The sequence below is a fragment of the Rhinolophus sinicus genome, linkage group LG05, assembly GCF_036562045.2.
Source record: "Rhinolophus sinicus isolate RSC01 linkage group LG05, ASM3656204v1, whole genome shotgun sequence".
NCBI lineage: Eukaryota > Metazoa > Chordata > Mammalia > Chiroptera > Rhinolophidae > Rhinolophus > Rhinolophus sinicus.
In genome coordinates this window covers 157,515,115-157,542,885 of record NC_133755.1, presented here as the reverse complement: position 1 = coordinate 157,542,885, position 27,771 = coordinate 157,515,115, and the positions used below count along the sequence as shown (strand labels likewise).

At 36.2% G+C, this 27,771-nt stretch overlaps 1 protein-coding gene across 1 annotated transcript; it reads right to left on the bottom strand.

Annotated features, from left to right (window-relative positions):
- TBPL1 (TATA-box binding protein like 1) lies at window positions 1-27,771 on the bottom strand. Its single transcript, XM_019732770.2, has 7 exons — window positions 27,529-27,771; window positions 6,505-6,683; window positions 4,448-4,530; window positions 4,223-4,286; window positions 2,589-2,692; window positions 2,403-2,497; window positions 1-609 (listed from the first exon to the last, which is right to left on the bottom strand). Exons 2-7 carry the CDS (start codon window positions 6,637-6,639, stop codon window positions 530-532), a joined length of 561 nt encoding a protein of 186 aa, XP_019588329.1. The 5' UTR covers window positions 6,640-6,683; window positions 27,529-27,771; the 3' UTR covers window positions 1-529.

The window sequence follows — 27,771 nt, the reverse complement described above, 5'->3', positions numbered from 1 at the left end:
TTAAAAAAAAGAATTGTGAATACAATTTTTATTAAAATAGAAAATGGGGAATAAAAGTTACAGAATGGATATGAAGAGAGACCTTTTCCAAACTTTTATTTGTGCACATTCAATTGAAAAAGATAACTTTTACAGGTTCTTTGGTGCCCATATTCAGCATACAAAAATGTAAAAGACTATTCACAAATAAAACACATTAGCTCAAACTGGAAAAAAAATAACAACAAAACAATTTAAGGTAGTGCACACTGTGACAGCTCTGTTTATGGGGACATGAGAATTACTGCGAAAATAAATAGAATGTCTTTGTGTAAAAGCAGCAACGTCATGTCTTGTAAACTTCCTTTTTATATTACAGCAAGGTCTGAAATAAAATCCAAAGGGACTGGTGCTTACACTGTAGCCGTGAATGCATAAAAGAGTCTATTTCCTCAATTACTGTTGGTCCAGTTTTCCTTTTGTTTTGAGTCTAATGTGCAGCAGGTTTAAAAGGTGCTCAGTTAGGGATTCTAACCAATTAAGCGATGAATTATAAAATTTCTTTCCTGCTTTCAAACACAAATGGGTAAATCTGTTCCACAGCAGTAGCGACCGCCTTTACATTGGGCCCTGTAACAAACACAATGAAGGAAGGAGTAAGAAGAGGCAAAGAGTGCTAGAAAAAGCTCACTTGTCAGAATGAAAAATATCCAAGCAGTTCTGGGATCACTGTCTTAAAAAATCTACACTGACATAATTATACACACAGTCATATGAAACACCAAGAGAGTAACATTTTCTTCTGCACAATGAAAGGAAATCTGGAACAAAAATGGTGTTCCTTATCTTGTTTGGGGGCACCAGTGTGAAGAGCATATTTAAAAAAAAATGCACACAACCAATCTCGGAGGAGAATGAGAAGTGCTATAATAGGTTTATTAAAGGAAGAAATGACTGATGGGATGAGACGAGTATTGTCCTTTTGGTCGCTGTAATCTGGCTTTTAGTTAGGCTACTACTGAAGCTCCCAGGAACATCGAGGAACACAGCAGAGCAAAACAAAGCTGCTTCCAAAGTGTTGGGAAACCAGAGGCTGTTATAAACTACATGGTCTAAAAATGCCCACAGATTTACGACTACTTGGCAGCACCATGTTTACTACTAATCTGGCCACCTCACCTTCACAGCTTAGTCAATAGGAAAATAAAAAAGCACAAGTGAATGAAGTGACACTACATATTAATTAATTATATAACACTATATATTATTAATTTATACAATTTATATTCCTCCATAGGAATAACTCTTTAAAACTGTAAATTTTCATTTAAATAGCTCAAAAGAAACATAAAGGTGGACAATACAAAATATTTTCATAAAACCCAATTTGAATAAATACGGTTTCCCTAATAGATACTTCCTTTGAAAGATCCTGAAATCCTATGTATGCCCCCAATGTGTACCCTTTGGGTACTGATCACATCTTATCCTGCTCTGCTCCTTCCTGCTCACCGCACCCCCTCACAGAGTATGGTGCTTTGTCCACGGGCAACACTGACTATGTGTTCACTGAATTGTTAATGTGTCCTGGGATATTCCAGATATAAGTATATAATGCATAATAACAAACCAGGTCAAGTTTGTTACAGTGTTAATTACCTATTAACTCAAGATGGATTTTCCATATGCATCGCTTTATTCTAGACATAGCAGGGATTTATCAATAGACTCTGGGCCCCTCAGAAGTCTGGGTTCCGAAGTGTAAAAACAGACAGTTGAAAGAAGGGAACAAACAGACTTGCTCCCCACCAAGGATTTTTAAGATTCAGGCAGAACCCTGGCAATAGGCTTTAAAAGGCTCCAAGGAAGGTATGAAAACTCATGGTATGAATCAAAACTAAAACTTATTTGTTGAGCGTTTAAAGGTGTTAATTAATAATTTCTATTCTACTCTAAGGATTGAAGGAATAAAAATAAAAATTCAAACATACTAATTTCCCTTAACTCAATTTTGTCAAAAGTTGGGCCTACTAAGTAATGTCCGTACCATTTATAACCACAGTACCTCTAAAAATCATCCTGCACAGCTAACGCTACCCCTTGACATCTATGTGTAGTCTTTGAAACCACCCCTTCCAAATACTTACAAGACTCAAAAGATATAGCAAAATATACATAATGTATAACAAATAGGGATGAACTATGGTTAAATATTTTGCTTATGTAAAACCTCTATGATGTTCATAAAATGTATTTCTCTGGAGTATTTTAATCTACAGTGTTAAAAGTCAAGAGATTGGTTACCCTTGAAGGGCAAAAGTGACTAAAGGGGACAAATTAGACATTATTTCTCTTTTGGCATGGGCACCTCTTATCTCATTCAATCCGTAACTGACAAGTTTGGTTTAAGTATCATAAAATACCTGTTACTGTGATACTTCCTGTTGAAAAAATCTGTAATGTAGCTCTTAGAGATTTTATCCGATAGCACACAGCAGGATGAAGTTCAGGTTCATAACTATACGAAAAAAGTCACAATTAACATAAATATTTATAGCCTGACAAGTAATTTCAAATTGGTAAATTATCTTGATTTTTCAAAGACCTACCTGGCATGAGGTCTATTGTTCTTTGTGAATTCTGGCAAACGGATTTCAAATGGCATGTTACACACTGCTAAAACGTTAACAACCTTAAAATCTGTAAATATTACCTTTAGGAGAGAAGTAAAACTCAATGAATTATTGTGAAACAACAACAAAAAAATCTGCTCATCAGGGAAATCCTTAATAATTAAGTTTCAATCTTTAAAAATAAAAGCAAACAAGCTAAAACAGATATCTTAAGTATAGATCCAGTATTTTAAGTTATCAATGACGCCTTAAATGCTATAATTAAAGAAAAAAAAACAACCTCAAAAACCTCATTAATAAATAAAACTCGAGATGTTTGCATGATTAAAACAGTTCATCAGAGTTATTTTGAATCTTATGGTTTAGTTTAATTTTTTGATACTTTAAATGGGATATTTAATCTACTGGGATAGGAGAGTGAATAGTGAAGGAAAAAATCAAAGCAGAGTCCTCCTTTCAAGAGTCAAAACGGAAGAGCTGTCACTTTAAAACTCAATAAATAGTTGAGTGCACACTGAACTCCAAAGATCAGACTTTTTCTTATACGCAGTAGGGTATAACGACATTTTTGTGAGTTTAGTTAGATGTTTATTTTTGGGTATAGAGTTAGGGATAAAGTGGTAAAATTATGCTTTTAACTGATTGGGATTTCTCTCAACATTTCCAGTTTTATGCTAAGACAAGAATATCCAAGGCAGAAAATGGTATCAACTCAAATTAATAACTTTAGTCATTCCTATCAATATCTCGAATGGTTTCATCTTATTATCATCTTTTCAAACACTCCTCATAAAACCACAATTATGGATAAACTAAGCATCCTCCATCTTAGTACTTGCACAAGGCTGCTGTATAGTTATAAAATTGTGCACATGGCACCATCATTAATCGTGTCTCTATACTGCTACTCTCCACAAGCACTAACTCCCATGTCCCAGCAGCACTTCAGTAGCATCCTGTCACCTTCACCCTCAGGGGACTGAAATCATCAGAAAGAAACTCAACTTCCCATCACTTCCCATCCAAATCCCAAACAGCTGCGGCCCACCTCTTCAGGGACCATAGCTCACGTTTATCTTTCTTTCATTTACTCATCATTTGCAAGTGACTTAGCAAGTCCATAAAGTGCATTAACTTTATTCAAATTTATACCTCTACAGAATTATATCTGACAAGGTTAACCTGCTAGCAATGGTCACTGTCCCAGTGTGAGAGCATGCCAACCAGCTTGTACGTATCAACAGGAGCTGCAGGAGCAGCTCTCTCTGTTCATCCTGACATACTTAACTCTTGAGATGATCAAAAACATTTTTTGTTTTTGTTTTTTCCGTAAAAAGTGAAGAAACTCAAAGAGTTGAAAAGGTAGTTAACTTGTAAGGAGACATGTCTGTCTCTTTATAAGAAAGAATTTGGAAAAAAGCGAGGATCCTTTACAAATACCCAAATGGGTATTACTACTAAATTTTTACACTGAAGAACAGTATAAAAAAACTAGAAAAAGGTCAATCATGAGAGGAGTTTCTGTGGTGATTTCTTTAGTCTATTAATTTTAAATTCACAAAAATAAATCCTTGAGTATTTGCAGTTGGGATAGTTTTTGAAAATGTTACCTGAAAACCTAGTTTCTGCAGACTGCGGGCTAAACGTCTGGCACCAAATTTAGCTTCTTCTTCACTATGGTTGTAAAGAAAGAAAAAGATTAACAGTTATACAGGAAATGAATTTTATACTGAGGAACATGAAAAACTGTACACATGATTTTTTTAAGTCTAGAAATGTACTATCCATGATGGAAAATTTTTAAGATTAAAATTAAAAGCTCAAGTAACATTTACCTTGTTGCTCCAGTGCAAATAATTTTTCCTGAGGACCAAATTGTAGCTGTAATTCTAGGTTTTCTAAGCTTCATTAATACTTTCTGAAAGAAAAAAAACCAATTACATAATAAGGATTACTTTTTCACATATGGTTCTGGCTCTATGTGGTTATTTTAATGTTTAAATACTCCAAGCTTATTCAAGACTGAAATAACTGCTCCAAATCACCCATTCTGAAAACAAGTACCATACTGAACAAAAGAATGTATTAATACAAAACAACATTTAACTAATTGAAAAATACATGGGTCTGTATAAGTCTCTCCTTAATGCTTGAAATCAACGTAAAGTATGTAAACATTTCATCTCTCAGTCCACTCCGGTCACAGAACTGGAATTTTCAGTTTGCATGGATCCTCAGCCATGGCAAATTTGTTCAAACCTCAGGAACTTTGCAGTAGCTGTTACTTTCATCTGGAATATATTTCCTTCAATATTCTCATTTCATTCAGGTCTCCCACCAGATGTCACCTGCATAGAAAGGCCTTCCCTGACTGTTCCAGCAAAACAAACATCCCTTCACTGCCCTCTATTAAATTCTTACTCTGCTTTATTCTGCTTCATGGTACCCATCACTACTTTATATTGTCTTACATATTCCAGGCCCACATACAAATCTTGAATGCAGGTGAAATGTTGGAGCTGGAGATGTAATTCTAGATTTCTTTAGATATGAATGGCATTTAAAGCTATGGGGTTGAACGAAATTACCTACAGAGTAAATATAAGTAGGTCAAGGACTAAGGTCCAAGATAACATGTAACTTAAATTTCACCGCAACTTTTCAGTTATGGAAATATTTATGATATGCCCATTATGTGTAAGAGAGATAAATGTTTACTGAATAATGTAACACAAATGAATCAGACATTTCACCTTAAAGCTTCTGTCACATTTTGAGGTGTTCCCTTTCTCTGTCATGTGCCATATTGTCAAACTAGAATCTAAGCTCTACCAAATCTGGGAAGACAAAATTTACCAAAGAGCCAAAATAAAATTTGAGCTAAAATACATTATGAAATTTCATACACAAGTGGCTGAGAAACACCAGACTGAGTTCATTCTACATTTAATTGTCTTTCATTACCAGCTTGTCCATCAACTCAGCTTGTTCAGTAACCTTCCTAGGAAAAATGACTTCACCATATGGCATGCTAAGTTTAAAAGTAGTGTTAGACATTTTCCTCTCTAAACTTTTTAGCAGATATATTTACCCTTTTTTTTTTAAATGAAGATGGCATTATTGAATAACTTGAAAATCTTTAATTGTGGGACACTGAAAATTTTAAATGAATTTCATTCATCTTTACTTAGTTTCTAGTACTAGGAACTAATGATAATTTAGCTAGGTATACTGGCATCTAATTTTTAGAGCTTAAATAAAGCCTTCATATATATTCTTAATTTCTATAATAAATGTATAAGATATCTCTTTCATCATTCTTTGGTTTATAAAAGCCAAATGAACACCCAATGTCATTTATAATGTTAATCTCAAAACATTAAGGTTAAAAGCAAGTTACCAGCTTTTATTTTAAATATTGCAGGTTTAACAAAAACTAAAATTTAAAATGCACAGGTTAGGACATGAACGATATTTCCAGCAATTTGTTACTAAAGAATACCAACTATCTTGGCTAAAGTGGGGTATGCTAACATACTGCAAAATTTACTACACACACACATGCACGCCTGGGCATCATTCAACTATAACTGTATTTGAATAAGTATACATGAAAGTATAAACAGCCCCTTCTTCAGCTGAAAGCAATGGAGAGAACAGTAAAATGTCTAGTAGCCAGTGGGTTTGGTAAGACTTGGAGACAAGTCTCCAAAAGCTGCCGCTTCACGAGAGGAGGGGCCGCTTCTACAACAGGGCTCACAGTTGTATCCAGTACAACTGGCACCCGGTAAGAGACAAACTACCTGTAGAGTGAATACGTTTTAGTACAACATGCATATAGCACTATAAAATTAGGCTATGTAAGCACACATACCAAAATTCATATACTTACTCCAACATCACGCTTATAAATTACATTTGCTCCCTCTAAAGCAATCTTCCTTAAGTTCAAATGGCATCTTGTTCTAAAAACACAGACTACATTTGTAATTAGAATGTCCAATGCAACATCACTGTCTGCATCCATTGGGGTAGTTTAAAAACTTAGCTTCCCACCACGAAGATCACATCCTGAGAAATAAAACAAAATAAAGTAATTAAACTTAAATGCTTTGCAAATTTTTCACAATCTTGAAAACTAAAACACAAAGAAAACCCACCATCTTTATTACTCATTTTTTAAAATACTATTCAAATCATGTCCTCCTTTTCCCCACTAAAAATGCCATTTTAAAAAAGATAACATGTCGTATAATATCCTTCCAAATCTGGACCTAACTTTCATTCTTTAAAGTTAATAAGTAACTTTTATACGCCAGGAGCCTGCCAGACTTATCTCCTGCCACTTGCCTTTATAACCATTGTGTTCTAGGTGTATCTCAGTTACGACAATTCTCTAAACACACCAAGTTCAAGGGCTGGACTCCATGGTTCCCATGTCCCACTTGCTAGGGCTATGAAAAGGATGACCTAGTTTTCCTCTATTTCGGATAGAGTAATTGACTTAAGTTTAAAGAAGCAGAAATTCTATTTATGGCATTTATTAACAGACTTTTCTCATTTACTAGTTATTGATTCATTCATTCTTCACTTCTGAATACCTTCTATACACTGAGGATACTGGAGGAAAACATGAGTAAGGCAAAGTCTTTTGTCAAGGAGCTCTAACAAGTAATTCACCATTTTCATCAAGATCAATCTTCCAAAATATGTATCTATTCAAAACTATGATAGGAGCTTTTCTATATACAAACAAAAATGAGCCCAGTTTGTACTGAGCATATGACCCATATCCAGCTAAAAAATTCTGTTTCCACATCTTAAAAAAAAATAAGTAATGGTAATTCAACTTATTTAACCCACAAAAAGAAAATCATAAAACAGTAATAATACCATTACAATTATCTTTACGATTCCTTGCAGCCATGATACATAGAACTAGTATTCTTTATAAGGATTCTATTATGTGACTAAAACAATGAAGGTGCCAAGAGTCCAAATAAAGAAAATTCAACGTTGTTTTTCTGCCTTTCAGTATCTGATGGAACACAGTAAGTCAGACCAAGACTTCTAACAGCTGTAAAGGGTCACACATACAACATCCAATTCTGTGTATCAATTGTACCTCCACTTCATTGTATTTCCTCGCTTTTAAGCTCCCTTCAATCTGCTTATCTTCTTCTTTTTCTGTTCTTTGTGTATGTTTGAGCAACCTTAAATGAGTTGTATGTATCAGGTGGGGCAGAGGTAGCAGCGGCCCTGATGATAGATGTATGGGTAGAGTAATCAGCAGAGGGCAGAGGCAGTTAGCAATACTGATCTTCAGCAACAGACTCAACGTCTGACTAACCACTTTACTAGTTACTAGAACTTGGGCAAGTTATGCAATCTATCTGTGCCTTGGTTTTTCTCATCTATGACATGTAATAGATGGTGTTGTGGGGATTATAAAAATGTATGAAAAGGACTTAGAACATATATCTGGGAAATAGTGCAAAAATGACAGTGATTATGGACAAAATAAGGTCAAATCAATAGGCAGAATAGATTTCTTAGCATCACTTCCCATGATTGTATTATAACTGCGAGGTGGGGGCTCCTAACTGCTTATCCCAACGTCTATTCCACCCTTCTTTCAAAAGGAACAGAACCCAGATGTCTAGCTGGGCACACTGTGGCAGAAATAAAATACTATGCTTTCCAGGCTCCCTGGCAACAGGTACAGCCAAGAAGCCACATGATTCTGTTTGGTCAAGGAAATATGAAATGAAACAGTTTTGTCTTTTGGGAAGTCTGCTTAGAGGGACTGAACTAGACCAGCAAACACCCCTTTGGCCTTTCTGCTCTTCTGCATTCTTGCTGCCTGGAGTTTGGACATGAGGACGGGAGCCATTTGGGATCATGAGACTGGAAGAGAAGGACGGGAGAACAGTCAACACAGAAGAAACCCGAGTCTCTGATCCCGTGACACTCCTTATTATCCCTGCACTTCCTAATTCAGTTCACGAAGATGAGAGAAAAATCAATTTCCATCTTAAGCCCCTCATATGTTGGATTTCTGTTATATGTAGTCAAACCTAATCCTAATCGACACACATCCCATGAGAATAGGTTACTAACAGCACAACTTAAGGAGAAATTACGCATGACGAAACTATGTCAAATTTACTGTTTCACACAGATTTTTTTACATCAAATAGGCTAAAACAAATTGACTCAGATCTACTACTCTTGAGTATTAAACTGTTGAACTATCTGAGGGGAGAATTCAACGACAATACGTAGGACAACAATAAGTCAAGAAAGGAGTAAAGCAAATCTTTGTGAATGCAAAGAAGCCCTGAAATTCATTTACAATAGATGAAATTAATTTAAAATAGATGACTGTTTCTGTACTTGAGCAACTTGAATTCTAAAAATGAGGTCATGGGCATAGTTCATCATATCACAAGTTACTAAGTGTTCACATTTTAGATTAATAACCTGGAAAGCAGCCTCAGGAAATATTATTACTTTAATAATTATGAAGAAGTCAGTACTTTAAAAAACAGGCATCCTATATGAAAGACTCCACATTTGTGAAGAGGTGTAAAAAAAAGACCCATTTTCAATCTGTTTATCTATTCTGTAACACCAGAGTGGTTCAAACACCCACTTCTTAAGGCTAAGCATATTATATCCCTTTAAGTAGGATAACTAGAATGGCAATCCAGTGAAAGGGACAAATCTCAGTTTCTACAGAGCATCTGACAGCTTATCGTATCTCTTTTAAGTGTAGCTAGCTAATTTATCAATGGGTTAAAAAAGGTCTTCCTGAGTAAACTTTAAAGAGGAATTGATTACTCCTAAAAGTAGTTCAAAAGGCGTAGGTTATTCCTGAAAGTACACATAAAACTTAAATTTTTTTTTTAAAAAAAAGGTGAGTTAAGATGGTGGAAACTAATTCCCAGTGGAGAAGAAATGTTCCAAATTGCTTGTGACTATTACATTACCTATAGTTAAGCAGCTGGAACATCTATTCCCCCACTAAATTCTGAGCTTCTTGATGTCAAAGACTGTATCTTAAAGGTCTATACATTCCCATGGCTCAACACTAAGTCTGGCACCTACGGTAGTAGGTGGTCAATTGTTATATGGTGAATGAATGCTAGAAAATCCAACATTTCATTCTCCAGTCTATATTAAATTTCTCATCTACCTAGAATTCCAAAGTATTTCTTTTAAAATTAGGCATGGAAAAAACTTAAGTTGGCAAGCCAGAAACTCAACTTCCAAAGCCACCTATTTTCATATGAATACAAAAGAACCAGGAGTGTTTTTCTTCCCTACACACCTTTTAACAGAATATCCATGTATATAGACTATAGCATATGTATATAGACTATTATATTTCATGCGGTTTATATGTAAATTTTTAACTGGTTTATACAGTTCCAAAGGGAATGTTAAGTAACTCCACAAAAAAACATAATATTTGAAAGTGACATATAAACTCACAAATTAGTCACACCTACCAACACTACAGTATGAAATATTTAAGATACACAAAAGGGAAAAAAGAATAATACAATGAACGTCTATGTACCCACTACCCAGCTTAAAAAATAAACATTACAATACAGTTGATGCCTCCCCTTTTACTTCTCCCAAACCACACCCTCATCCCTTCCCTCCAGGGGAAACCTCTACTCTGAATTGGTGTTTTACCATTACATATGTATTATATTCCTAAATCCAAGTAAGTCATGATAAATACACACACACACACTCTGATGGATTTGGTTTGCTAACAGTTCCTTTAGGATTGGCACCTCTGTGTTCATAAGTAGAATTAGCCTATAGTATTCCTTTCCTGGACTGTCCTTATCTGGTTTGAGTATCAAGGTTATACTAGACTCATTAGACAAGTTAGGGTGATTTCTTTCTTTCCTTTTTAATTCTCTGGAGAACAGTTTAGAAGACCTTATCTGAAAATTGTCTGAATCTGTTTCTTGTTTGTTTGCTTGGTGGGTTTTAAAAAAGACTAATTTTATTGAAGAGTTTTAAGGTAATTGATGTCTTCTATTTCTTCTTAAGTCAGTTTTCTTAAATTTTTAAATTTAGTGGCATACAATTTTTCATGATTTTTAAATACATTTTAAAAATCTCTGCTGTAATATACTTACTTCTTTTTCCTTATAATATCACTTGTCACTGCTTTTCTCCCCTTCAATCCTGCTGAATGTTTTTTCTATGTTGTTAAGTTTCTTCAAAGAACAAAAACTATTAGCAGTCAGTTGATCCTCTTTATTAAATTTTTTACCTTATGTTCATCATTTCCTTCTTTCTACATATCTACTTTTTTTCTAATTTCTTACATTGGAAAGTAAGTTGGATGCCTCGTACCTGTCAACATTTAGGCTGATTACAACCAAGTGCTTTAGGTGTGTCTTAAGTTGGACATGTGTTTTGATTATCTCTGGATCCTAACAACATTTAAATTTCCATTATTATTTTTCATGGACTATTTATTTATAAGTTCTCTGCCTTTAGAAATACATGGTGTTTAAGTTCCCTAATAATAAGGAAATGCTAACTTAAAAGAATGAGATACCACTTATTTATATTGACAAATATCAAAGAGTGTTGGTGAAGGTGTGAGTAAACTAACACTCTTATAATTTGGTAGAAAAACTTTCTACAGGAGATAATCTGGCAGTGTACATTCAAATAATTTAAAATGTGCATATAGGTCGAACTGCAGTCAACTGTTAAGAATGCATCTGGAGAAATAATTCAACTGAGCAAAGTATAAATAGAATTATATATCACAATTTTGTTAATAATAACCTACGTGTCCATTTTGAAGGGACTGGCTGAATACAGTACAGCAGTTTTATATAACAGGCTACTAGTAGATTTTACAAATTATAAAACTGCATGAATGTAGACAGAGGTCCAAAATGTGGGGAAAAAAATGGGAGTTCATTTTGGTTTATATATCTATGTATGTACTTATATAGCCAAAATGTTAACAGTTGTTCTATTCAGAGTTGGCATCCGAGTGGCATAAAAAATTTCTTTTCTTCTATTTGTAGAGTCTAGATTTTCTTTTTTAAAACAACAAATATATATTAGATTTACTATAAAAAAATAAATTCCATTTCGATTTAAATTATCCGTTATTTTCCCACTGCCCACAGTTTAATACTGACGGTTTAATTAGGTATTTCATCCTGTTTCTTAAATAAATACCTAGTATGAATTTGTCAAATATTTCCTTCTAATAAAAAGCAAAATTCAAAATTTCAGCTGTTCTAACTTCTGGAAATGTCCTATTTCTAGCTTTCTATTAAAATGCATTGTAGAAAATGAAGCAACTTTTTCCTCGAGCCATGATTTTATGGACAAGGACACACTGTTCTTTAGGTCCTCTGACTGTCTAGTGGTATTTAAAAACATTACTTCAGCAATCATCAAGCTGCAACCTTAAGCATCACCTGAAAAACACTGCCACCTCCTGGCTTTTAAGGCAAATTGCATCCAAGACTACCACATTTAAAATTTTCCACACCAGGAAAAAGATATTTAAACCGAAAGGCCACAACAAACACTATCATGAAAACAAAACAAAAATTACTCTAAAATCTAACTAAAAGCCAAAAGAATAAAACTAAATAAACATGAGTATAGAGAAAAGTAGATTCTAGCAACTTAAAATGTATTCAAGTTGCATCTGAGGATACGGAGGGAGGGCCCTGACAGGTTTAACCACCAAATAAATTACCATCCATGATTTAGAAAATGGCAGAAGGATATGGACTCATTTGCAAACACAACACGAACCCACAGGGTCTTATATAGATCACTCTTTTCTAAAAGTAAGACATGCCATCTAAACTAACTCTTCTTTATAAAGCTCCCAAAATAGCAGATAAGGAAACAGACATTTTGCATTGAGATTCCAACAGATTACTTACACTTGATAGCCTCTCAACCCAGGCCTGTGACCAAGATGGAGAAAACTGAACATTCTGCCTTTTAGAAAGAGGGTGTTCTTTTACATCTGTTTAATAGTACCGCATACACCTTACGTTTCTCTTTTGAAAATTGGTAATAATATCACTGTACCTCCCAGGTGCTTTTAAGGATCCAATATTATTATCTATGTCAAGTACATAGCATACAACATATGTTTCTTAAATGGCAGCTATTACTGTATGATGGATTCACATGTAGTTGAATACTGTAACCAAATGGTTAATGAACAGTTGCAAAACTTGTGAAGTCACATGAACAGACAGAGAAAACCAAGACCTTAACAGATCTGCACACTACAGCCAAAGGGCCAGTGCTGTTCTACAAAAAAGGTTTTATTGAAACAATCATGCTCATGTGTTTACGTAATGACTAGTAGTTCTGACAAAGACCAAATGACCAACAAGCTTACAATAGTTACTATCTGGTCCTTTAAGAAGTTTGCTGATTCCTGAGCCAAGCCCAATGAGGCAGTATCAATAAAATAAAATTTAATACTGAAAAATGTAAAGCTCACATTTTTATTAAAATGACCACAACATCCGTATATTATGGTCCTTCACTGGATACTGGTTTGAACAAAACAGCTGTAAGAGATATTTGAGGGAAATTTGAGCATGAATCCTGAGTGATAAGTGATAATAGGGAACTACTGTTCATTTTGCTAGATAAAATAATAGAGTGGTTACGTAGACAAATATGCTTATTTTTTAGAGATGCATATTGAAATATTCAAGGGGGAATGTCATGTCTGTAGTTTTAAAATATAGGTATTTTTCACTATTTGAACTTAGTAACAAATAGATTTGGATAAAGTTTCAGATGACTCTCTTGGTATCTGGAATCTTGCCATAGGAACCAATTTAGACAATCTATTCTGAGGTACAGAATGGATATGGATAGTAGGTATAATTGTATGTTAAGACCAAAAATGCCACTATTACTGCTTCATCTCTTAACAATTGTTCAATCTAGGCAACAGACATATGGGTGTTCATTACACTGTTCTCCCTACATATTTGTCTGAAAATTTCCATAATAATTTTTAAAAGCTATTTAAGAAAGACTTTTCTTCAAAATAGGTTACACTAAGACAACATGGGGTTTTTATTATGTTACTTTAAAGAAAACAAAACACTCAAACAAACAAAAACACGCCTAGGTTAGATAGGCTTGTCCAGAGCAAAGGGAGTAAGAGTCCCTTTGTTACTGAAACATCTAGAATATCCTGACCATGTCATTTAAAGAGGGCACTGATATCCAGAGGAAAGTAGGATGGTCTGAGATATAAAAAGAGTCGTGTGAGGAAAGTCTCAGGACATTTAGCACAAAGAAGACAGCAGTTGTTCTCAACTATCTGAATAAAAAGGAAACTGAGAGATCCAATTAAAGTCACACAGAAGTAGATCTCATGAGCCACACCAAAAAACAAATAACTGCAAAGTAGTGGGCTCCACAGAAGGTAAGTGTCAAAAAAGGGGGACGTAGTACTAGATAATTAACTAATAGTTAGGAATGTTATAGAACGAGTCTTCAGATAGTAGGTGGCAGATGAGACAAGATGGTTTATAAGATCCCATCTAATTCTAAAATCCCAGATTCTAACATCTTAAAGATATACTATAGACAAATTTAGAAATTACGTACTAAATTTCGTTTAAGTCTACAGCTACTATGGTACTTTAGCTAAATTAACATCCCAATTCTGAACTTCCTACTTTTCCTTCAACATGCATTTGAGTTCAAAGGGGCAGTAAAGGAAGAAAGTTAGATGTACTAAGGGGCAATGGCATAGACAGTGAACAAAACTGTAAAACCTTTAACTTGTTTGGTGGGGTGACATTCTATCATGAGGACATTTTTGTGCATGGCCCAAGAGCTTATACACCAGTCCTTGGGTTTGGCATGTTTGTATTATAGACACATGAAAAAATATATATATATACATATATATATACTAACAGTATGCTTGGTTACAAAAACCCTTGTATCTTCCAAGGAAAGTATTATATAGATACCATCATATAATGTGAAACATCTGGCAAGTGCTTAAGTAAAAGCAAAAGTATCTGATATACAAAGCCATCAGTACATTAAGTTAAACAGAAAGTAACCATCCTCATTACGAGAATGTCTCCACCTACTATATCTCTGATTCAATCTAATACTAATTCTGAAGACTGGTGAACAGGTAGCATTCATGTGAATAACTTGCATCAAAATAAATTGTTACAATTTTTAAAAAATCTGTACTAACACTACAAAAATTTTTTTACGGAAATTAACAGTAACTCTGAGGGTTGCCAGCAACTACCTATTTAAAGAAAAAAATAGTAAAGAGGAGTGTATTTTATGTTTCAGTCAATAAAAATATTTGTAATGGTATTTAAAAGGTGAAGATAGATTTAAATGATGCTGATTTTTCTGAGTGATTAAAACAAAAGATTAAGTCAGTAGTTTACACTCTCATGAAAAAAGTTTCAGTTGAAAACAAATGAAGTGTTTGGAAATTTAAGAATATATAACCAAATGTTTAGACAGTGGCCTACTTAAGAATTTCACTATTTCAGAATGGACTAAAATGTATCTGTAATGAAAACTGAGATGTTTAAAATGAGGATCCTACTGGAAGCTATGTGACAGCTCTGAACTGTTCCTACCCTTATTTGTAAAACGCAAATACCACCATTTACTCACCACCACAGGAACACCTCACAAATTAAATAGGCTCTACTAAAGTAATGTCATGTTAGCCAATGCAAATTAGTTATTAATTTTAACTAATGTCTAAGTACAGATGACAAGAGAAAAACTTTTACTGAATATAACTTGAAATTTAGGGATTCAAACTCAAAGACGAGAAATGTAGCATATCGATTTCCTATTATGTAAAAGCAAAATTCTGGACAGATTTAGTATTTCAAATCAACAGTCTTAATATATACCTTTTAAAGAAGACAGCATGTCATTTTCTGATTACATAAGAAAAACTCAAAAAGAAAAAAGTCACCCATAATCCTACCACAGTGGTAATTACTAAGTTTTTTTCTATGCTCATACAGACACATTTTGAAGCTGCTAAACCCATGTATTTGTGCAAATTAAACAAGATTGGCATATGTGTATGCTGTGGTATCTAGTCAACAAAGGATTTTGTAAAATTGTTGACAACCTGGGATATAAAAAAATAACAATATTGATTTTCCTTGAATACTAACGAGAGTGAAGTTTTCAAATATTACTACTTGTATTTCTTGTATGTGAACTGTCTCACATTCTTTGTTCATTAATTCTGAGATTTCTTACTGATGTATAAAAACTCTATGTAAAGAATATTAACGTTTTGTCTGCCTATGCCATTCCTTTTGTTAAAAATGATCTATCTCCACTTCTACACTGGCCCACTTCTCCTTGTTCTATAGCTCAGCATCACCTTCATCCAACCAATTCTATAGCAAGTGAACTGGAAATCTAAGCATAGGCCCCTTGCTAGGGCTTGGGGATCCAGCAGTGGACAGGACTTGGGAGAGGGAATGTAGGGGCTCTCAGCTCTGAGAAGGTGAGTTAAAAGTATAAACTGTTCAGACCTGAAGGAGAGCCAGCATAGCTAGAGTGGAAAGAGTGAAACGGGAAAGTGGCGTAAGACCAGGCTGGAGACGCAGGGCGGGGTCAAATCATACCTTCTAGACCATGTGAAAATTGTTCATATTTATCCCAAGAGCAATAGTGACCTAAAAGAGAAGCAAGAGATCACACGATATATTTGGTTTTAAAACATACGAGTAAATCACTGCCACTTCTGTGAAAGGACAATGGACTGGAAGATAATAATGGGCAGAAAAGGCAGGCAGGGTCTAGTACAGTAGTTCTGGTGAGAGATGGCAGTCGTGGGGAGCAGGGGGGATGAAGACGGAACTAAGTGACAGAAGAGAGAAGGTTTCAGGAGACAGATAAACAGAGCTTCATGATTGATCCAGGGAAGAGGAAAAGGGAACTGGAGGATGACTCCAGATTTGTGGCCTAAGATACTATGTACTGAGACTGGAACACTGGAGGGAGAGCAGGTTTGCAGGGGCGATGGAAAGGAGGGGTAAGGATTCTGTTTTGGATATGCTGAATTGAAGGAACTTGGGAGACATCCAAGAGGAGGTACAAAACAATCAGATAAGAGTCCGTTCCTCAGGATAGCTCTAGGTCTAGATTGGAGGTGAAAATTTGGAAACCCTAGTATAGAAGGTAATGAAAACCATGATGGGTAAAATAAGAAATCAAAGGAACTAAGACATCTGACCTGCACGACTGAACCAGAGTATCCCTGAGTCCCATTACCATGTTGCTATCCATACCACTATCATTGCATTTTCCAACACTAGTGAAATTTCCTACTTATATATGTCTCCTTGGTAGACAATGAGCTTCTCAGATGCATGACCAGCAAATCTTACTTATTTCTGTACCCTAGTCTTGGCATAGCTCCCAAGGCACTAAACACATTCAATACAATGTCTGTAAGAGCTTAATTGTTAGCTTGACATTATTAAAAAGCAGTACCTATACACACACACACACACACACACACACACACACACTAAAGTTTAAGAGCGCAGACTCTGTAGCAGATTACTTGGGTTAAATCCAGACTCTACCATTTATCAGTCAAGTGACCTTGGGTAAATTATTTAACACCTTTGTGCCTCGATGTCCTCATCTGTAAAATAATGCATATAACAGTACCTACATCACAGAGTGTTGTGAAAATTGAAATTTCATGCGAAGAACTTAGCACACAGTACTTGCGCATGGTAAGCATTCAAATTTAACTCTTCTCATTGTTAAAGGATATTATTATATCCTTTCTTCATCTTCCACGAATAGAGAAATGTTCAAAAATGGAAAGGATTTCCAGTTGTTTGTTACGGTCCTCAAGCTTTGGAACACAAAACAGATAACGTTCCTCAAGTCTAAAATCAAGGGGTAAAAATAAATACAATTTTGATGTATCTGATAAATGAAATTAGTATTTAAAAAACCAGCTAAATTTTAACAGCAAATTTAGAAAAAAAGTCCCAACAACAAAACTGTTTCAAACTATAATAAATAGTTGTAGACTGGTTTGGATATCAAATTACAACAAAACTGTTTATCATGTTCTTTTCATTTAAAGTGTAAATTTATCATGGTCATTTCATTTCAAGTGGAAGGCATCAGTTTTCTCCACAGGCATTACTTGTTTCCCTATTTTCCCATATTACTGGTGATCATTTAAAAGAGTAGAAGTTTATCTCTTTCTAGAGTATCTTGATATTTGTCCCAAGCTACCCATAATAAGTAACTGCAGTTTGTGAGACTAATTTAGCCATTAAGCTGATGCTCACTCATAAAACAGCAAAATTTTGTAAAGATTATTATTTTTTTTTTTTTGCAAGTATAAATGTTAATTCACTAGGTAGCTAACAAACCCTCCTTCAGCTTCTGGTTGGTGTCAGGGTGAGCATGCGTCAAGTAAAACTTCTCTGTATTCTGATTTTTATTTCGAGTGTGAATGCAGAGTTCAAACTTGAACCACTGACAGCTCATTAAGAATTTAGTCAAGAGAAAGCACCGCAAGGTGAAAACGTAAGAAGTGAAATTTCCTATTTTGACAGTTTCCTTTCAACTGTTTTCATAGGTTTACCCTTCGTTAAAAATGCCTGTGTTCGTGTAGACAGCCTGTTGTAAGGACTATGCCATGCATGACATCCAGGTTAAGAAAAGGAAGGTTAAGATTATGAAATTAGCTGCTTGGGAAATAGTGCACAGAGTTCAAACTTTTCCAGTTAAAAAATAGTTTTGTTACTATTTGGGAAAAAAATTTAACATACTTAACTAAAAGGAAACAGGATTATAAAATGAATACTCGTTCTACATATAAGCACCAATAATGTGATATATAAATGATGTATTACAGAATTGTACACCCGAAATCTATGTAACTTTACTAACAATTGTCACCCCACATATTTTAATTAAAAACGAACAAAATTTCTTGTTTTACTTAGAACTAGATAGATCTTTAATTGATTGAGAGCTATGTCACTCAAAAAAAGATACATATGGAGAACTTGGCTAAAGATCAAAAGAAAGCCATACATTTTTTTTTAAAATTGGAAACTAAGGTCTGTGAGAAAGACTAAAGGACACTGATTTAAAATTAGAACAATACTAAACTGAGTAATTAAATAATAACACACAAGTAAACAAGAGGCTTCTTACATACAACACACAAGAGTGATAAGGAAATGTTCTGATTGGAACACTGGTTCTTAACTATCAAGAAGACAAAACAAAACAAAATAAAAACTATGAAGAGGATCAATCCCTAAAGATATTGCTTAACTAACCTCTGTAGGGCCTTGATTTTTAAAACATTTCCAAGTTGTTTCTAATGGGCAGTCAGTTGAGAACCACTGGACTGAAACACCACAATAGGTCATCAAAATAATGGAATTTTCCTTTCAGTAAGAAGGTCTTTAAAAGGGGCTATAGTCTCATATCAGGACTTTATCACAGAGAACATCAAGATTTCTGCACTCTGTTTACCATGCATTGTTTCCTTAACTTGGATTCATGCACTAAATCGTCACAATCTGCCTTTTGCCTCTGCATGGTGTGAAACGTGATGATTGAATGGCTCACTGCTGAATAGTGTCACAGCTGAAACTCCCTCTTATTAGACCCATCCAGGTCATAAAGTACTGGGGAACCTCTGATTTTCAAAATTTTCCCTCTGGTACCACCCCCATCCTTTGTTTCTGTGGTACCTTTCCTAGGTTCTCCTCCCATCTCAAATACTTTTCTGTCTGCTCCTTAACTCAGTTCTTAACTGAAGTCTATGCCAGGCCCTGAAAAGCTCAACAACAGGTTAGGTAAGGAATCCCTTGAAATTATTTATATATGTACACACACATTTGGACATGTACATGAGGAGGCCTCTGTTTTCTTGATATTTTCAAATGAGTTTAAGATCCCTGAAATTTAAGATCACTGCCTTAAATCCTTTTCTTCATTAAGCTTTCAGGCTTCAATTGCTATTGCTATTCAGTAGTTTATGGCTCCTTAACCATCTGTTAGGCATATTAATTACATTAAAACACATCCAAAATTAATTAATCCCCTCAGAAATACTGTCTCTTCATTCTTAATTTCAGTTAATGGAGCGACCATCCAACACTCACACACGTGACTCAGAAATTTCAGAATCACCCGTCAGCTGGTCTTTTTCTCCTACACCCCGTTAACTTCTCATCTAGCTTCTTCTCCACATCAAAAGCATCAATGTTTTATTTTAGGCTTTCACATGTCATGATGGCTACAGCCTTCTAATGGAGCTCCCTGCTTGCAACCTCTCCAATCTGGTCCATCTACCCACCAAATAGGCAACCAGAATTATCTTCCTAATGGTGCTACAGCCCTGTTGAAAGAAACATCTCTTGGCTCTTAGGGACAAAACAGAATCTAATTTGCTTGGAATGCAGTGAGCTTCACATCTCCAATATACCTTTTGTAACCTAATTTCCCACTTCCAACACACATTAACAGTCTCAACTTTTTACCATTCCTCTTGCAATAGCAGACCCTTTCCTGATTTTATATCTGCCTAGGATGCCCTTTCCCCACTCCTTCAACTAACAAATTATTACTCGTTATTGCATTGACTCAGTATGCAACTGATGTGAACCAAGCACCGCGGCTAGACACTGGGAACCTAGCTCAGAACAACAAGGTCAAGACAGTTGTATTCCTGAGGAAGAAACAACAAAATAGAGAAGCCATAAAAGTAATGAGAGAATGTGATCTACGCTATAAAGAAAAAAGACGACACAAGAGAAACTTGAGAAGGAATGATCCAGGAAGGCCTCTTACCTTCCTCAAAGATGAGAAATTATTCTTAAAATTAGATCTTGAAGGATAAGGAGCCGGCCATATGAAACACTCAGAGAAAAGACCCCAAGCAGAGGGCACAGAAAATGCAAAGGCGCTGTCTGTATAACTGGCTCCTGGACTGGAGGCACCACACTCCTTGAAGAGAACTGTTTCATATAAATGTGAGTCTTTAGAATTTGGCTTAGTAACTGGCACTGGGTCATCAACTGAATAAATAGTTGCTGAATTAAATGAATGCTTTAAGAACAATTGAAAGAATTGTGGGGTTAGGAGATTGAGTGGAAAGCATAGACGCTTTTCACTGTAACAATAAGCTTAGTAACCCCAAACCATGTAAGTTCTTCAACAGTATCCTACTATTTCCTCCACTTTCTGGTATGTTCTCCTTAGTGTTCCTGCACTTAACATGTTGTTATTGGTTTGGGTTCAGATCCCCAAATCCTGAGGAGCAACTGTGTTCCAGGAGCATTTATAAATACAGAAATATAATACATTTCTGAGGTAAGGAAGAGTTATTTTTATTACAACACGCATACAGACCCTCAGCACTTCTGATACATAGTTCCTTTCCCTCTATTTCACTCCCAAGGGTCCGAACTCATCCATAAGCTAAGTTCATTCCATGACGGCTGGTCATAGGCTGGCTATCCTGTCAGTTACTTCTAGCACAGCAACCATCCAATTCAACAGGGCTTGATGATAAAGTCATTATTCCTTTTTTTTACAAAGGGAGAGTGAGGAGACAAGACAAGACAAATTAAGTTAAGAATATAATTTCATACATTTGAATCTCTTCCAATTTGACAGGCCCAAAACAAAAAGCCTACAGAGTAAATTAACAGTCACATATTTTTCATGTACACACAAATGAACAATTATCCAAGTAGTGTCACACTGTGTATGGAAGCAGAATTTTCAAGATTACTAGCCAGCCAACGGTTTTCTCTGCTATCATGACTTAAAGATTCACATTAGCAATATGCTGCTGAGAAGATGACAAAAGTTTTATTCATCAAGCTTTTTTTTCCATTGGGAACTGTTGAGACCTGTCACATCTCTTACCTCCTCCTCCCCGTCCCACCACTACCAAAAAAGAGAACCGAGTTAGGAAATCTAGCGCCCCTTGAGATGAGCACACTAAGTCTGTGTGGAGGAAGGTCTAATGAATCAGGGACCATGTCTTCAACATGTTGTGCCTCCTAAACCACCATAACCTGCATCCAGCAGAGATGCGGGAATGTCGGCAACCCACGAGCAATTCCAGGAGGCTCATTACAACCTCACGCCGTTCCACATGCAGACAAGTAACTGGATATACCCACGAAGCTCACTGGAGCCGTAAGCAGGAAAGAAAAAAGAGGCTTTGTGGCTCAACAAAAGTTATCTGGCAAATTAAAAAGAATGAGGTGGTTCTTGCTCCACAAAAGTTTCACGTTCACTATGAATCTTAGCTGAGGTGCAAACAACAATTAGGTTCTATAAATGTTGACTATTGTCGTAAACCAAATAATCCATCTTCACATATGCACTTTTGGGTTACACATGGGCTTTAGTATCTTCACATCTGAAGGACGGTAGCATCTGTCCCTGAAAAAGTATGGTGGAAAGAACACTAGGGCGCCATTAACAATGTGTTAGACAGATCTTTATCTCAAAACAGGCAGGTTTTATTATGGAAAATAACACTGGCACCTTGGAGACCTGTTTTCCTAAAAAAATCCTCTAATACAGTGTGTGTGTGTGTGTGTGTGTGTGACAGAGAGAGAGAGAGAGAGAGAGAGAGAGAGAGAGAGAACAAGAGAGTACGAGAGAGCGAGAGCACGCGCCATCATTTCCTTACTTATCTCAATATTTTTTAGATCCAGAATCCATGATGACTACAGAAATAATGTTAACAATATTACATCAATACTAAATCTATTCTGGCCAAGGTAGTTATCACTCAGATCAACAGTATCAACTAGACTTTATACTCTTTAAACAAGAAAACAAAGACACACCTCTAAATACAAGCATATTTGCCAATCTTCTGGGGGGAAGGGTATAAAAACTATAACAAATAAACAAAAACAGCACAACATAGAAGAAGAAATTCTAAAACGTTACCTCTGAACAGTTAAAGCAAAACAAACTTTTAATAATATATTCCATATAAACTTCTATAGTACATATTTTATAAAAAAATATTTCAACTAAAAACCAAGACCTGGATGTGAGCCAAAACTGGAAAAAGAGTTTGCAATTCATTGTATATAAGTATAAATATTTATTTTCTAGTCAGAAGTTTCAAATGTCCATACAACCAAACTGTAACATTTGGACTTAACTTTAAAAAGTTAGCTATTTCAATGAACAGTTAAACAAAGCTATAATTATCAAGTTATTACCCAAGTAGGTAGCCTTAGTATTTGGTGTTCGCCTTACCATAAACAAATAATTTTGCAATCTTATACAGTCACTCTTGAGCCTCTTAAATTATTGGACTAGAGCAGCAGTTTCAGCTACCTCTAAAATTACACGACAGCCACTATGTAGAACATTTATAGTGACACAGAAAACTCAAGTTAAATAGCTTGACAATGACACCAACAAGTTTCAAGTTTACCATCATTTAAGGTTATACAAGTAAAAAATCGTGTCTTCTAAAGAAAGACTAATTCTGCTAAATGAAACCATTGGGGTCTATTGCTTTTATTCAGAAGTACCACACAGCTAAACAAGCGGTCGAGTCCACAGGGAAATAGCCTTTCAATAGCTGCGACACAGAGCCAGACCAGGCTTTGTTGCCTTCCTTTTCCTAGAAACAGAGATGTCTCTTTTTACTGAGTCCATCTGCCATAAGTGATAACCAGATGCCTGTGTGACAATTCAAAATTAAAACAAAAGTGCTTCCCCTCCCAAAATCTAACAGCAGAGATGAGTCCAACAGTCAGTGATCACAAAGAATGTCAATGCTTTAATAGAAAGCTTCCAAGTGCAAGAAACAAAGCATTCAAGTGGTCTAATGGTTCATGTTGAATGCACTACTGAGCACCATTACTAGCACCAGTTCATGTTTTTTCAGCTAACTCTGCTGAGCCTTGTTCTAAGCACTTTACACTTAGTGACTGGCTCAAGGCCGGAAGCAGTACTGGCACCAAGCTGAACTCGGGCAGCCTGTATCCAGAGTCCACACTCTGAGGCTCTATACTAACCCTAATCCCAAGAAAGTCTAACTGATTTTCATCAAAACTATTATCTCGCAATGAAAATATTTGTCATTTATTGGTTGGAGGAAGGTTAACACGTGATTCTGTGGAACCATTTCATGAATAAAAACAATTTTTTACTTATTTTAAAAGGTTGTGAGTTAAAAAAAAAAAAAAAAAAGAGTTAAAAACAAAAACATACCATAAACCAATGTCTATAATGTCTATGGTGCCAAACACGAAGTACTGAAGTCATCCACACATGTCCTGAGAAAACTCTGTCCTTAACACAACAATACAGTTTTCAGTACTTTGTCTTGATGGAGGAATATCGCATGGCCAGAGTTCCCAGCAAACTTTTGTGCTGCATTTTTTGGTGAAATTTTAAACAGTTTCATTATTGACCCACATGAAGGCTGATGTGAACCAGCCCAGAATTCACCTTAGTGTGTTTAACGTTTTATGGGATCCCCAGCAGCATGCTTCAAGTACAAAATAAGCCATTTAACCAAATTCTGAATTTTATCACCCTTTGTCACAGGGTAAGACCAAATGTGTACAATTTCTGATATGACCTGATTCCTTTCCAGTAATGACATACTCCTGGAATAATGCGTTTTCACAATTATACACACACACACACAGACACACACACACACACACAGCATGAACATACAATGTGATAGTGACTTATTGTCCTGAACCTCAAGAAGCTTCTAATTTTGTAGGCATGATGAAATACATACACCAGTAACTATAGCACCAAGCAGCATGTAATTAAAACATCTTAAATTCAAATTTTTGTCTGTCATATTTTGTCTATATCCATGTGTGTCATTTCTTTGCTATCTACAAGTGCACAAAAAGCACGTGAATAGAAACAACTTTCACCCAGCTTTGCATACCTGATGTGGCATCAGGCATATAAAAGGTATAACAAATGTGGGTGTAAATTGCAGGAAATCTTTATTTATTAATTCAAATGTCACAATAGAGCTAAATTTTCAAAGCACTACAGGTTTTGACTCAGAGACACAGAAGAAACAGTCTACTATAAATTCTTCTAAATTCATTTTAAACTTTCCTTTTCATAGCAATTATAATTTCATCACATAGTCTATGATGCAACAAAAGGAAATCAATCACCAGATTACAGGCCTCCTTCACCTAAAACAGCACTGATACCCACTCAACTAGATTATACAGTATTTGCTGATTTTTCAAATAACATGCCACATCCATAACCACAACAATTTTGATATGACAATTTTTCACATGAAGAAAAATTTGTGGAAGTCACTTCAAATGACCCCTCAAATTGGGCAAAATGTCATTTCAGTCAAATATTTGGATGCAAAATGATCAGAAAAGACTGATGTTAAGTTTTTTAGAATATGAAAATCCAAGACTCAGTTAAAAAACACACAGCAGGTTCTGCAAATACTCTTTTACCCTTAAAAAAGTGACTACATCTACAATTATAGTACCACCACTTGGACTTCTAAAACTACCGTTTATTCTATTAAAAAGTTCAAATATTTTTACATGCATTATTTTAATATAGTCTTTTGATTCTCAGCATAAGGCTCTTAACCTGTTGTATTGCATAACCAAGTTATTCAGAATGAATACAGAACATCTGACATGACCACTCCAATTCTCCAAGTAAAGGGGAGGGATACAGAAGGAATATACAACAGACAAAGTAACATTAATGAAAAGGATATACAGGCCAAGGACGCATGTTGAAAACTCCCTAAGAAACAGAAATAATACAAATAGCATAACAAATCATTTTTGATTGGGACATGATTAAGTAAGGAGAGGAAATAAAACACCAAATGCTGAGAGTGTGAGAGCAGAGAGCAGGGAAAGCATATTGGATTGTTAATAAAGGTGGAAGGGCTTGACCCCCCACTCAAACGTGGAAGGGATAGAGGCAACAGCAAATAAGGTCTAGGTGAAGGGAATGTGATGGCAGCCCTGAGACAGGGAATTCACTATGTCTCAACGTGCACTATGAAAATCCTGGGGCTTAACATCCAACAGCCTCAAGTGTGGTCCCTTAAAGAAGAACAGCTATTATGAAAAATTATACAAAGGTCCTTGATTCATTAACCTAAAGATGACAATATTGGGTTTTTCTTCTGAGATTCTCAAAATGCAATTTTAAGTTTCCCAGTGTTTACACTTCCCATCTTTGTTAAAGGAAAACAGCCCACCTCTTTGCACATGAAATTCCTTTAACAAGAGACATTGACCCCCAATTCCATGAAAAAGCCTGAGTTAAAAACTCTATATTATGGTATTAGTCAAAATCAAGAGCGCACAATAGATCATTACAGTTTCTCAGAATGATTTTGAGGGCAGAAAATATGAAAAGGAGGGGCTGGGGATAAGGATGACACCTTTTTAAGAGAAACAAGGCACAGTGATAAAAAAAAAAGGTAGAGGACAAACAGAAGCTGTGATTTATCAGTTTTATTTTCATCTTTAATCTTTGATTTTATATCAAGACCTCTGTTCCCACTGAACACAAAAATGGTATTACTGTAGTGAGTATATGAGACCTTTTCCGTGTGCCACAGAAGAACCTCATTTACTGACCTAGAATTGTTTTGGAAAGTATAAAACCATTAAATAGTGGTGTAAGGTTTAGAGAGAGAACATACGCGGGTAAGTATTTAACTGGACACTCCAAACTGTGAATAATTCTTTAAACAAGACAGTAATAAAAACCCCTTCTCGATTTGAATGAATTGCCATTTTCTCAAACTTCCAAAGAGACTGCAGATTATAGATGAACTTGCTCTTTATAGTTCTCTTTTTCAATTTCCCTAGGGAATCTGCCATTGTTTCTTCACACAAAATCACACCAAGCTTATTTCCTTCTGTTTTCTTGAGCCAATTTTAAGGCACTGTTCTTAACCCTAAATACACAAGCCCACGCTGGTTAACTGCCAGTGTCGCTTTGGAACTGCAGGTGACAGATGCAGTTAAGAGAGCTCACAGATGTGGATTGACTGCAGTTTAAGCCTTATTGCAACGAGCACATACAGAGCCCGCAGATAACACATCTCGGCAGAAGAGAGTTTTAAAAACCGTCACTCACAATTAAATTTACTTTTAGGATTCTTACTGGCTAATGTTATTAAGCGCTTATCCTGACTCTTGCCCCTGCTCAGCCCTACCCACAATTCATTTTATCTTCCCCAGTTTCCAGATCCTTCTGCACATTTTTTGGTTAATAAAAATAATAAAATAAAACGGGGCTCTTGGCATTACTAGAACCAGGGACCGACGATGGTGCTATTTGGGAGCCTTCCCGCCACAGCAAAGGCTGCTTAAGTTTCCTGGGAAGCAACGGACCCCGAGCATCTTTGCGCGATCCCTCTCTCCCTGGGTGAGGGCTTCAGAGAGACAGATGGGGGAAATCTCCCTTCTCCTATCTTTCCCAGTGGTGGCCAACATAAAAAATAAAACACCTCTTTTCTTGTCCTACACCCCGTTGGATAACGCTTCCAAGCAGTTACGCCCCACCCCCACTCCGTTATCCCTAAGATCCCCAAACACCACTCTGTTCTCCGAAGAACTGGACACTCCCTCGGCCCCCGGACCTATTTCCCCCACCTGAGCGCCTCTCCTCCAGTCATCCGCCCCCGCACACCCCACCCGCAGCCCAGCCCCCGCTCCTCACACGCCCGCCCAGCGCCCAGATGCCCTGCACCGGGCACTCCGGCCGCCCAGCCGCCCGTGTTCCCCCCTCCCAGGGTCGCCTACGAGGTTACCGTGGGAAGAGGGGGCGGCGGCAGAGGACGCGGCGGCAGCGCTGCTGCCGGTTGCGTCGGACGCGAAGGATAAGCTGGAGGACAAGGATGATGATGAGGCGGGCACGCTCCCCAGTCTCCATGGAACTCCCGCCCCGGCCCGTTGCTAGGAGCCCCCGAGGCTCGGGCTCCGTCTTTCTCGCTTTGTTGTTCCGGGTGCGGGGCGGCCGCCGCTTCTCCGCGACAATAAATAGACCAGACGCG

What these genes read in the sequence shown, in the direction of transcription:
- TBPL1 (XM_019732770.2), bottom strand. Translation starts at nt 6,639, where the DNA reads ATGGATGCAGACAGTGATGTTGCATTGGACATTCTAATTACAAATGTA. An exon ending in TTTATAAGCGTGATGTTGGA is followed by an intron (nt 4,531 to 6,504) that starts GTAAGTATATGA and finishes TTTTTCTTTCAG; the next exon opens with AAAGTATTAATGAAGCTTAG. An exon ending in AACAATAGACCTCATGCCAG is followed by an intron (nt 2,498 to 2,588) that starts GTAGGTCTTTGA and finishes TTTTTCGTATAG; the next exon opens with TTATGAACCTGAACTTCATC.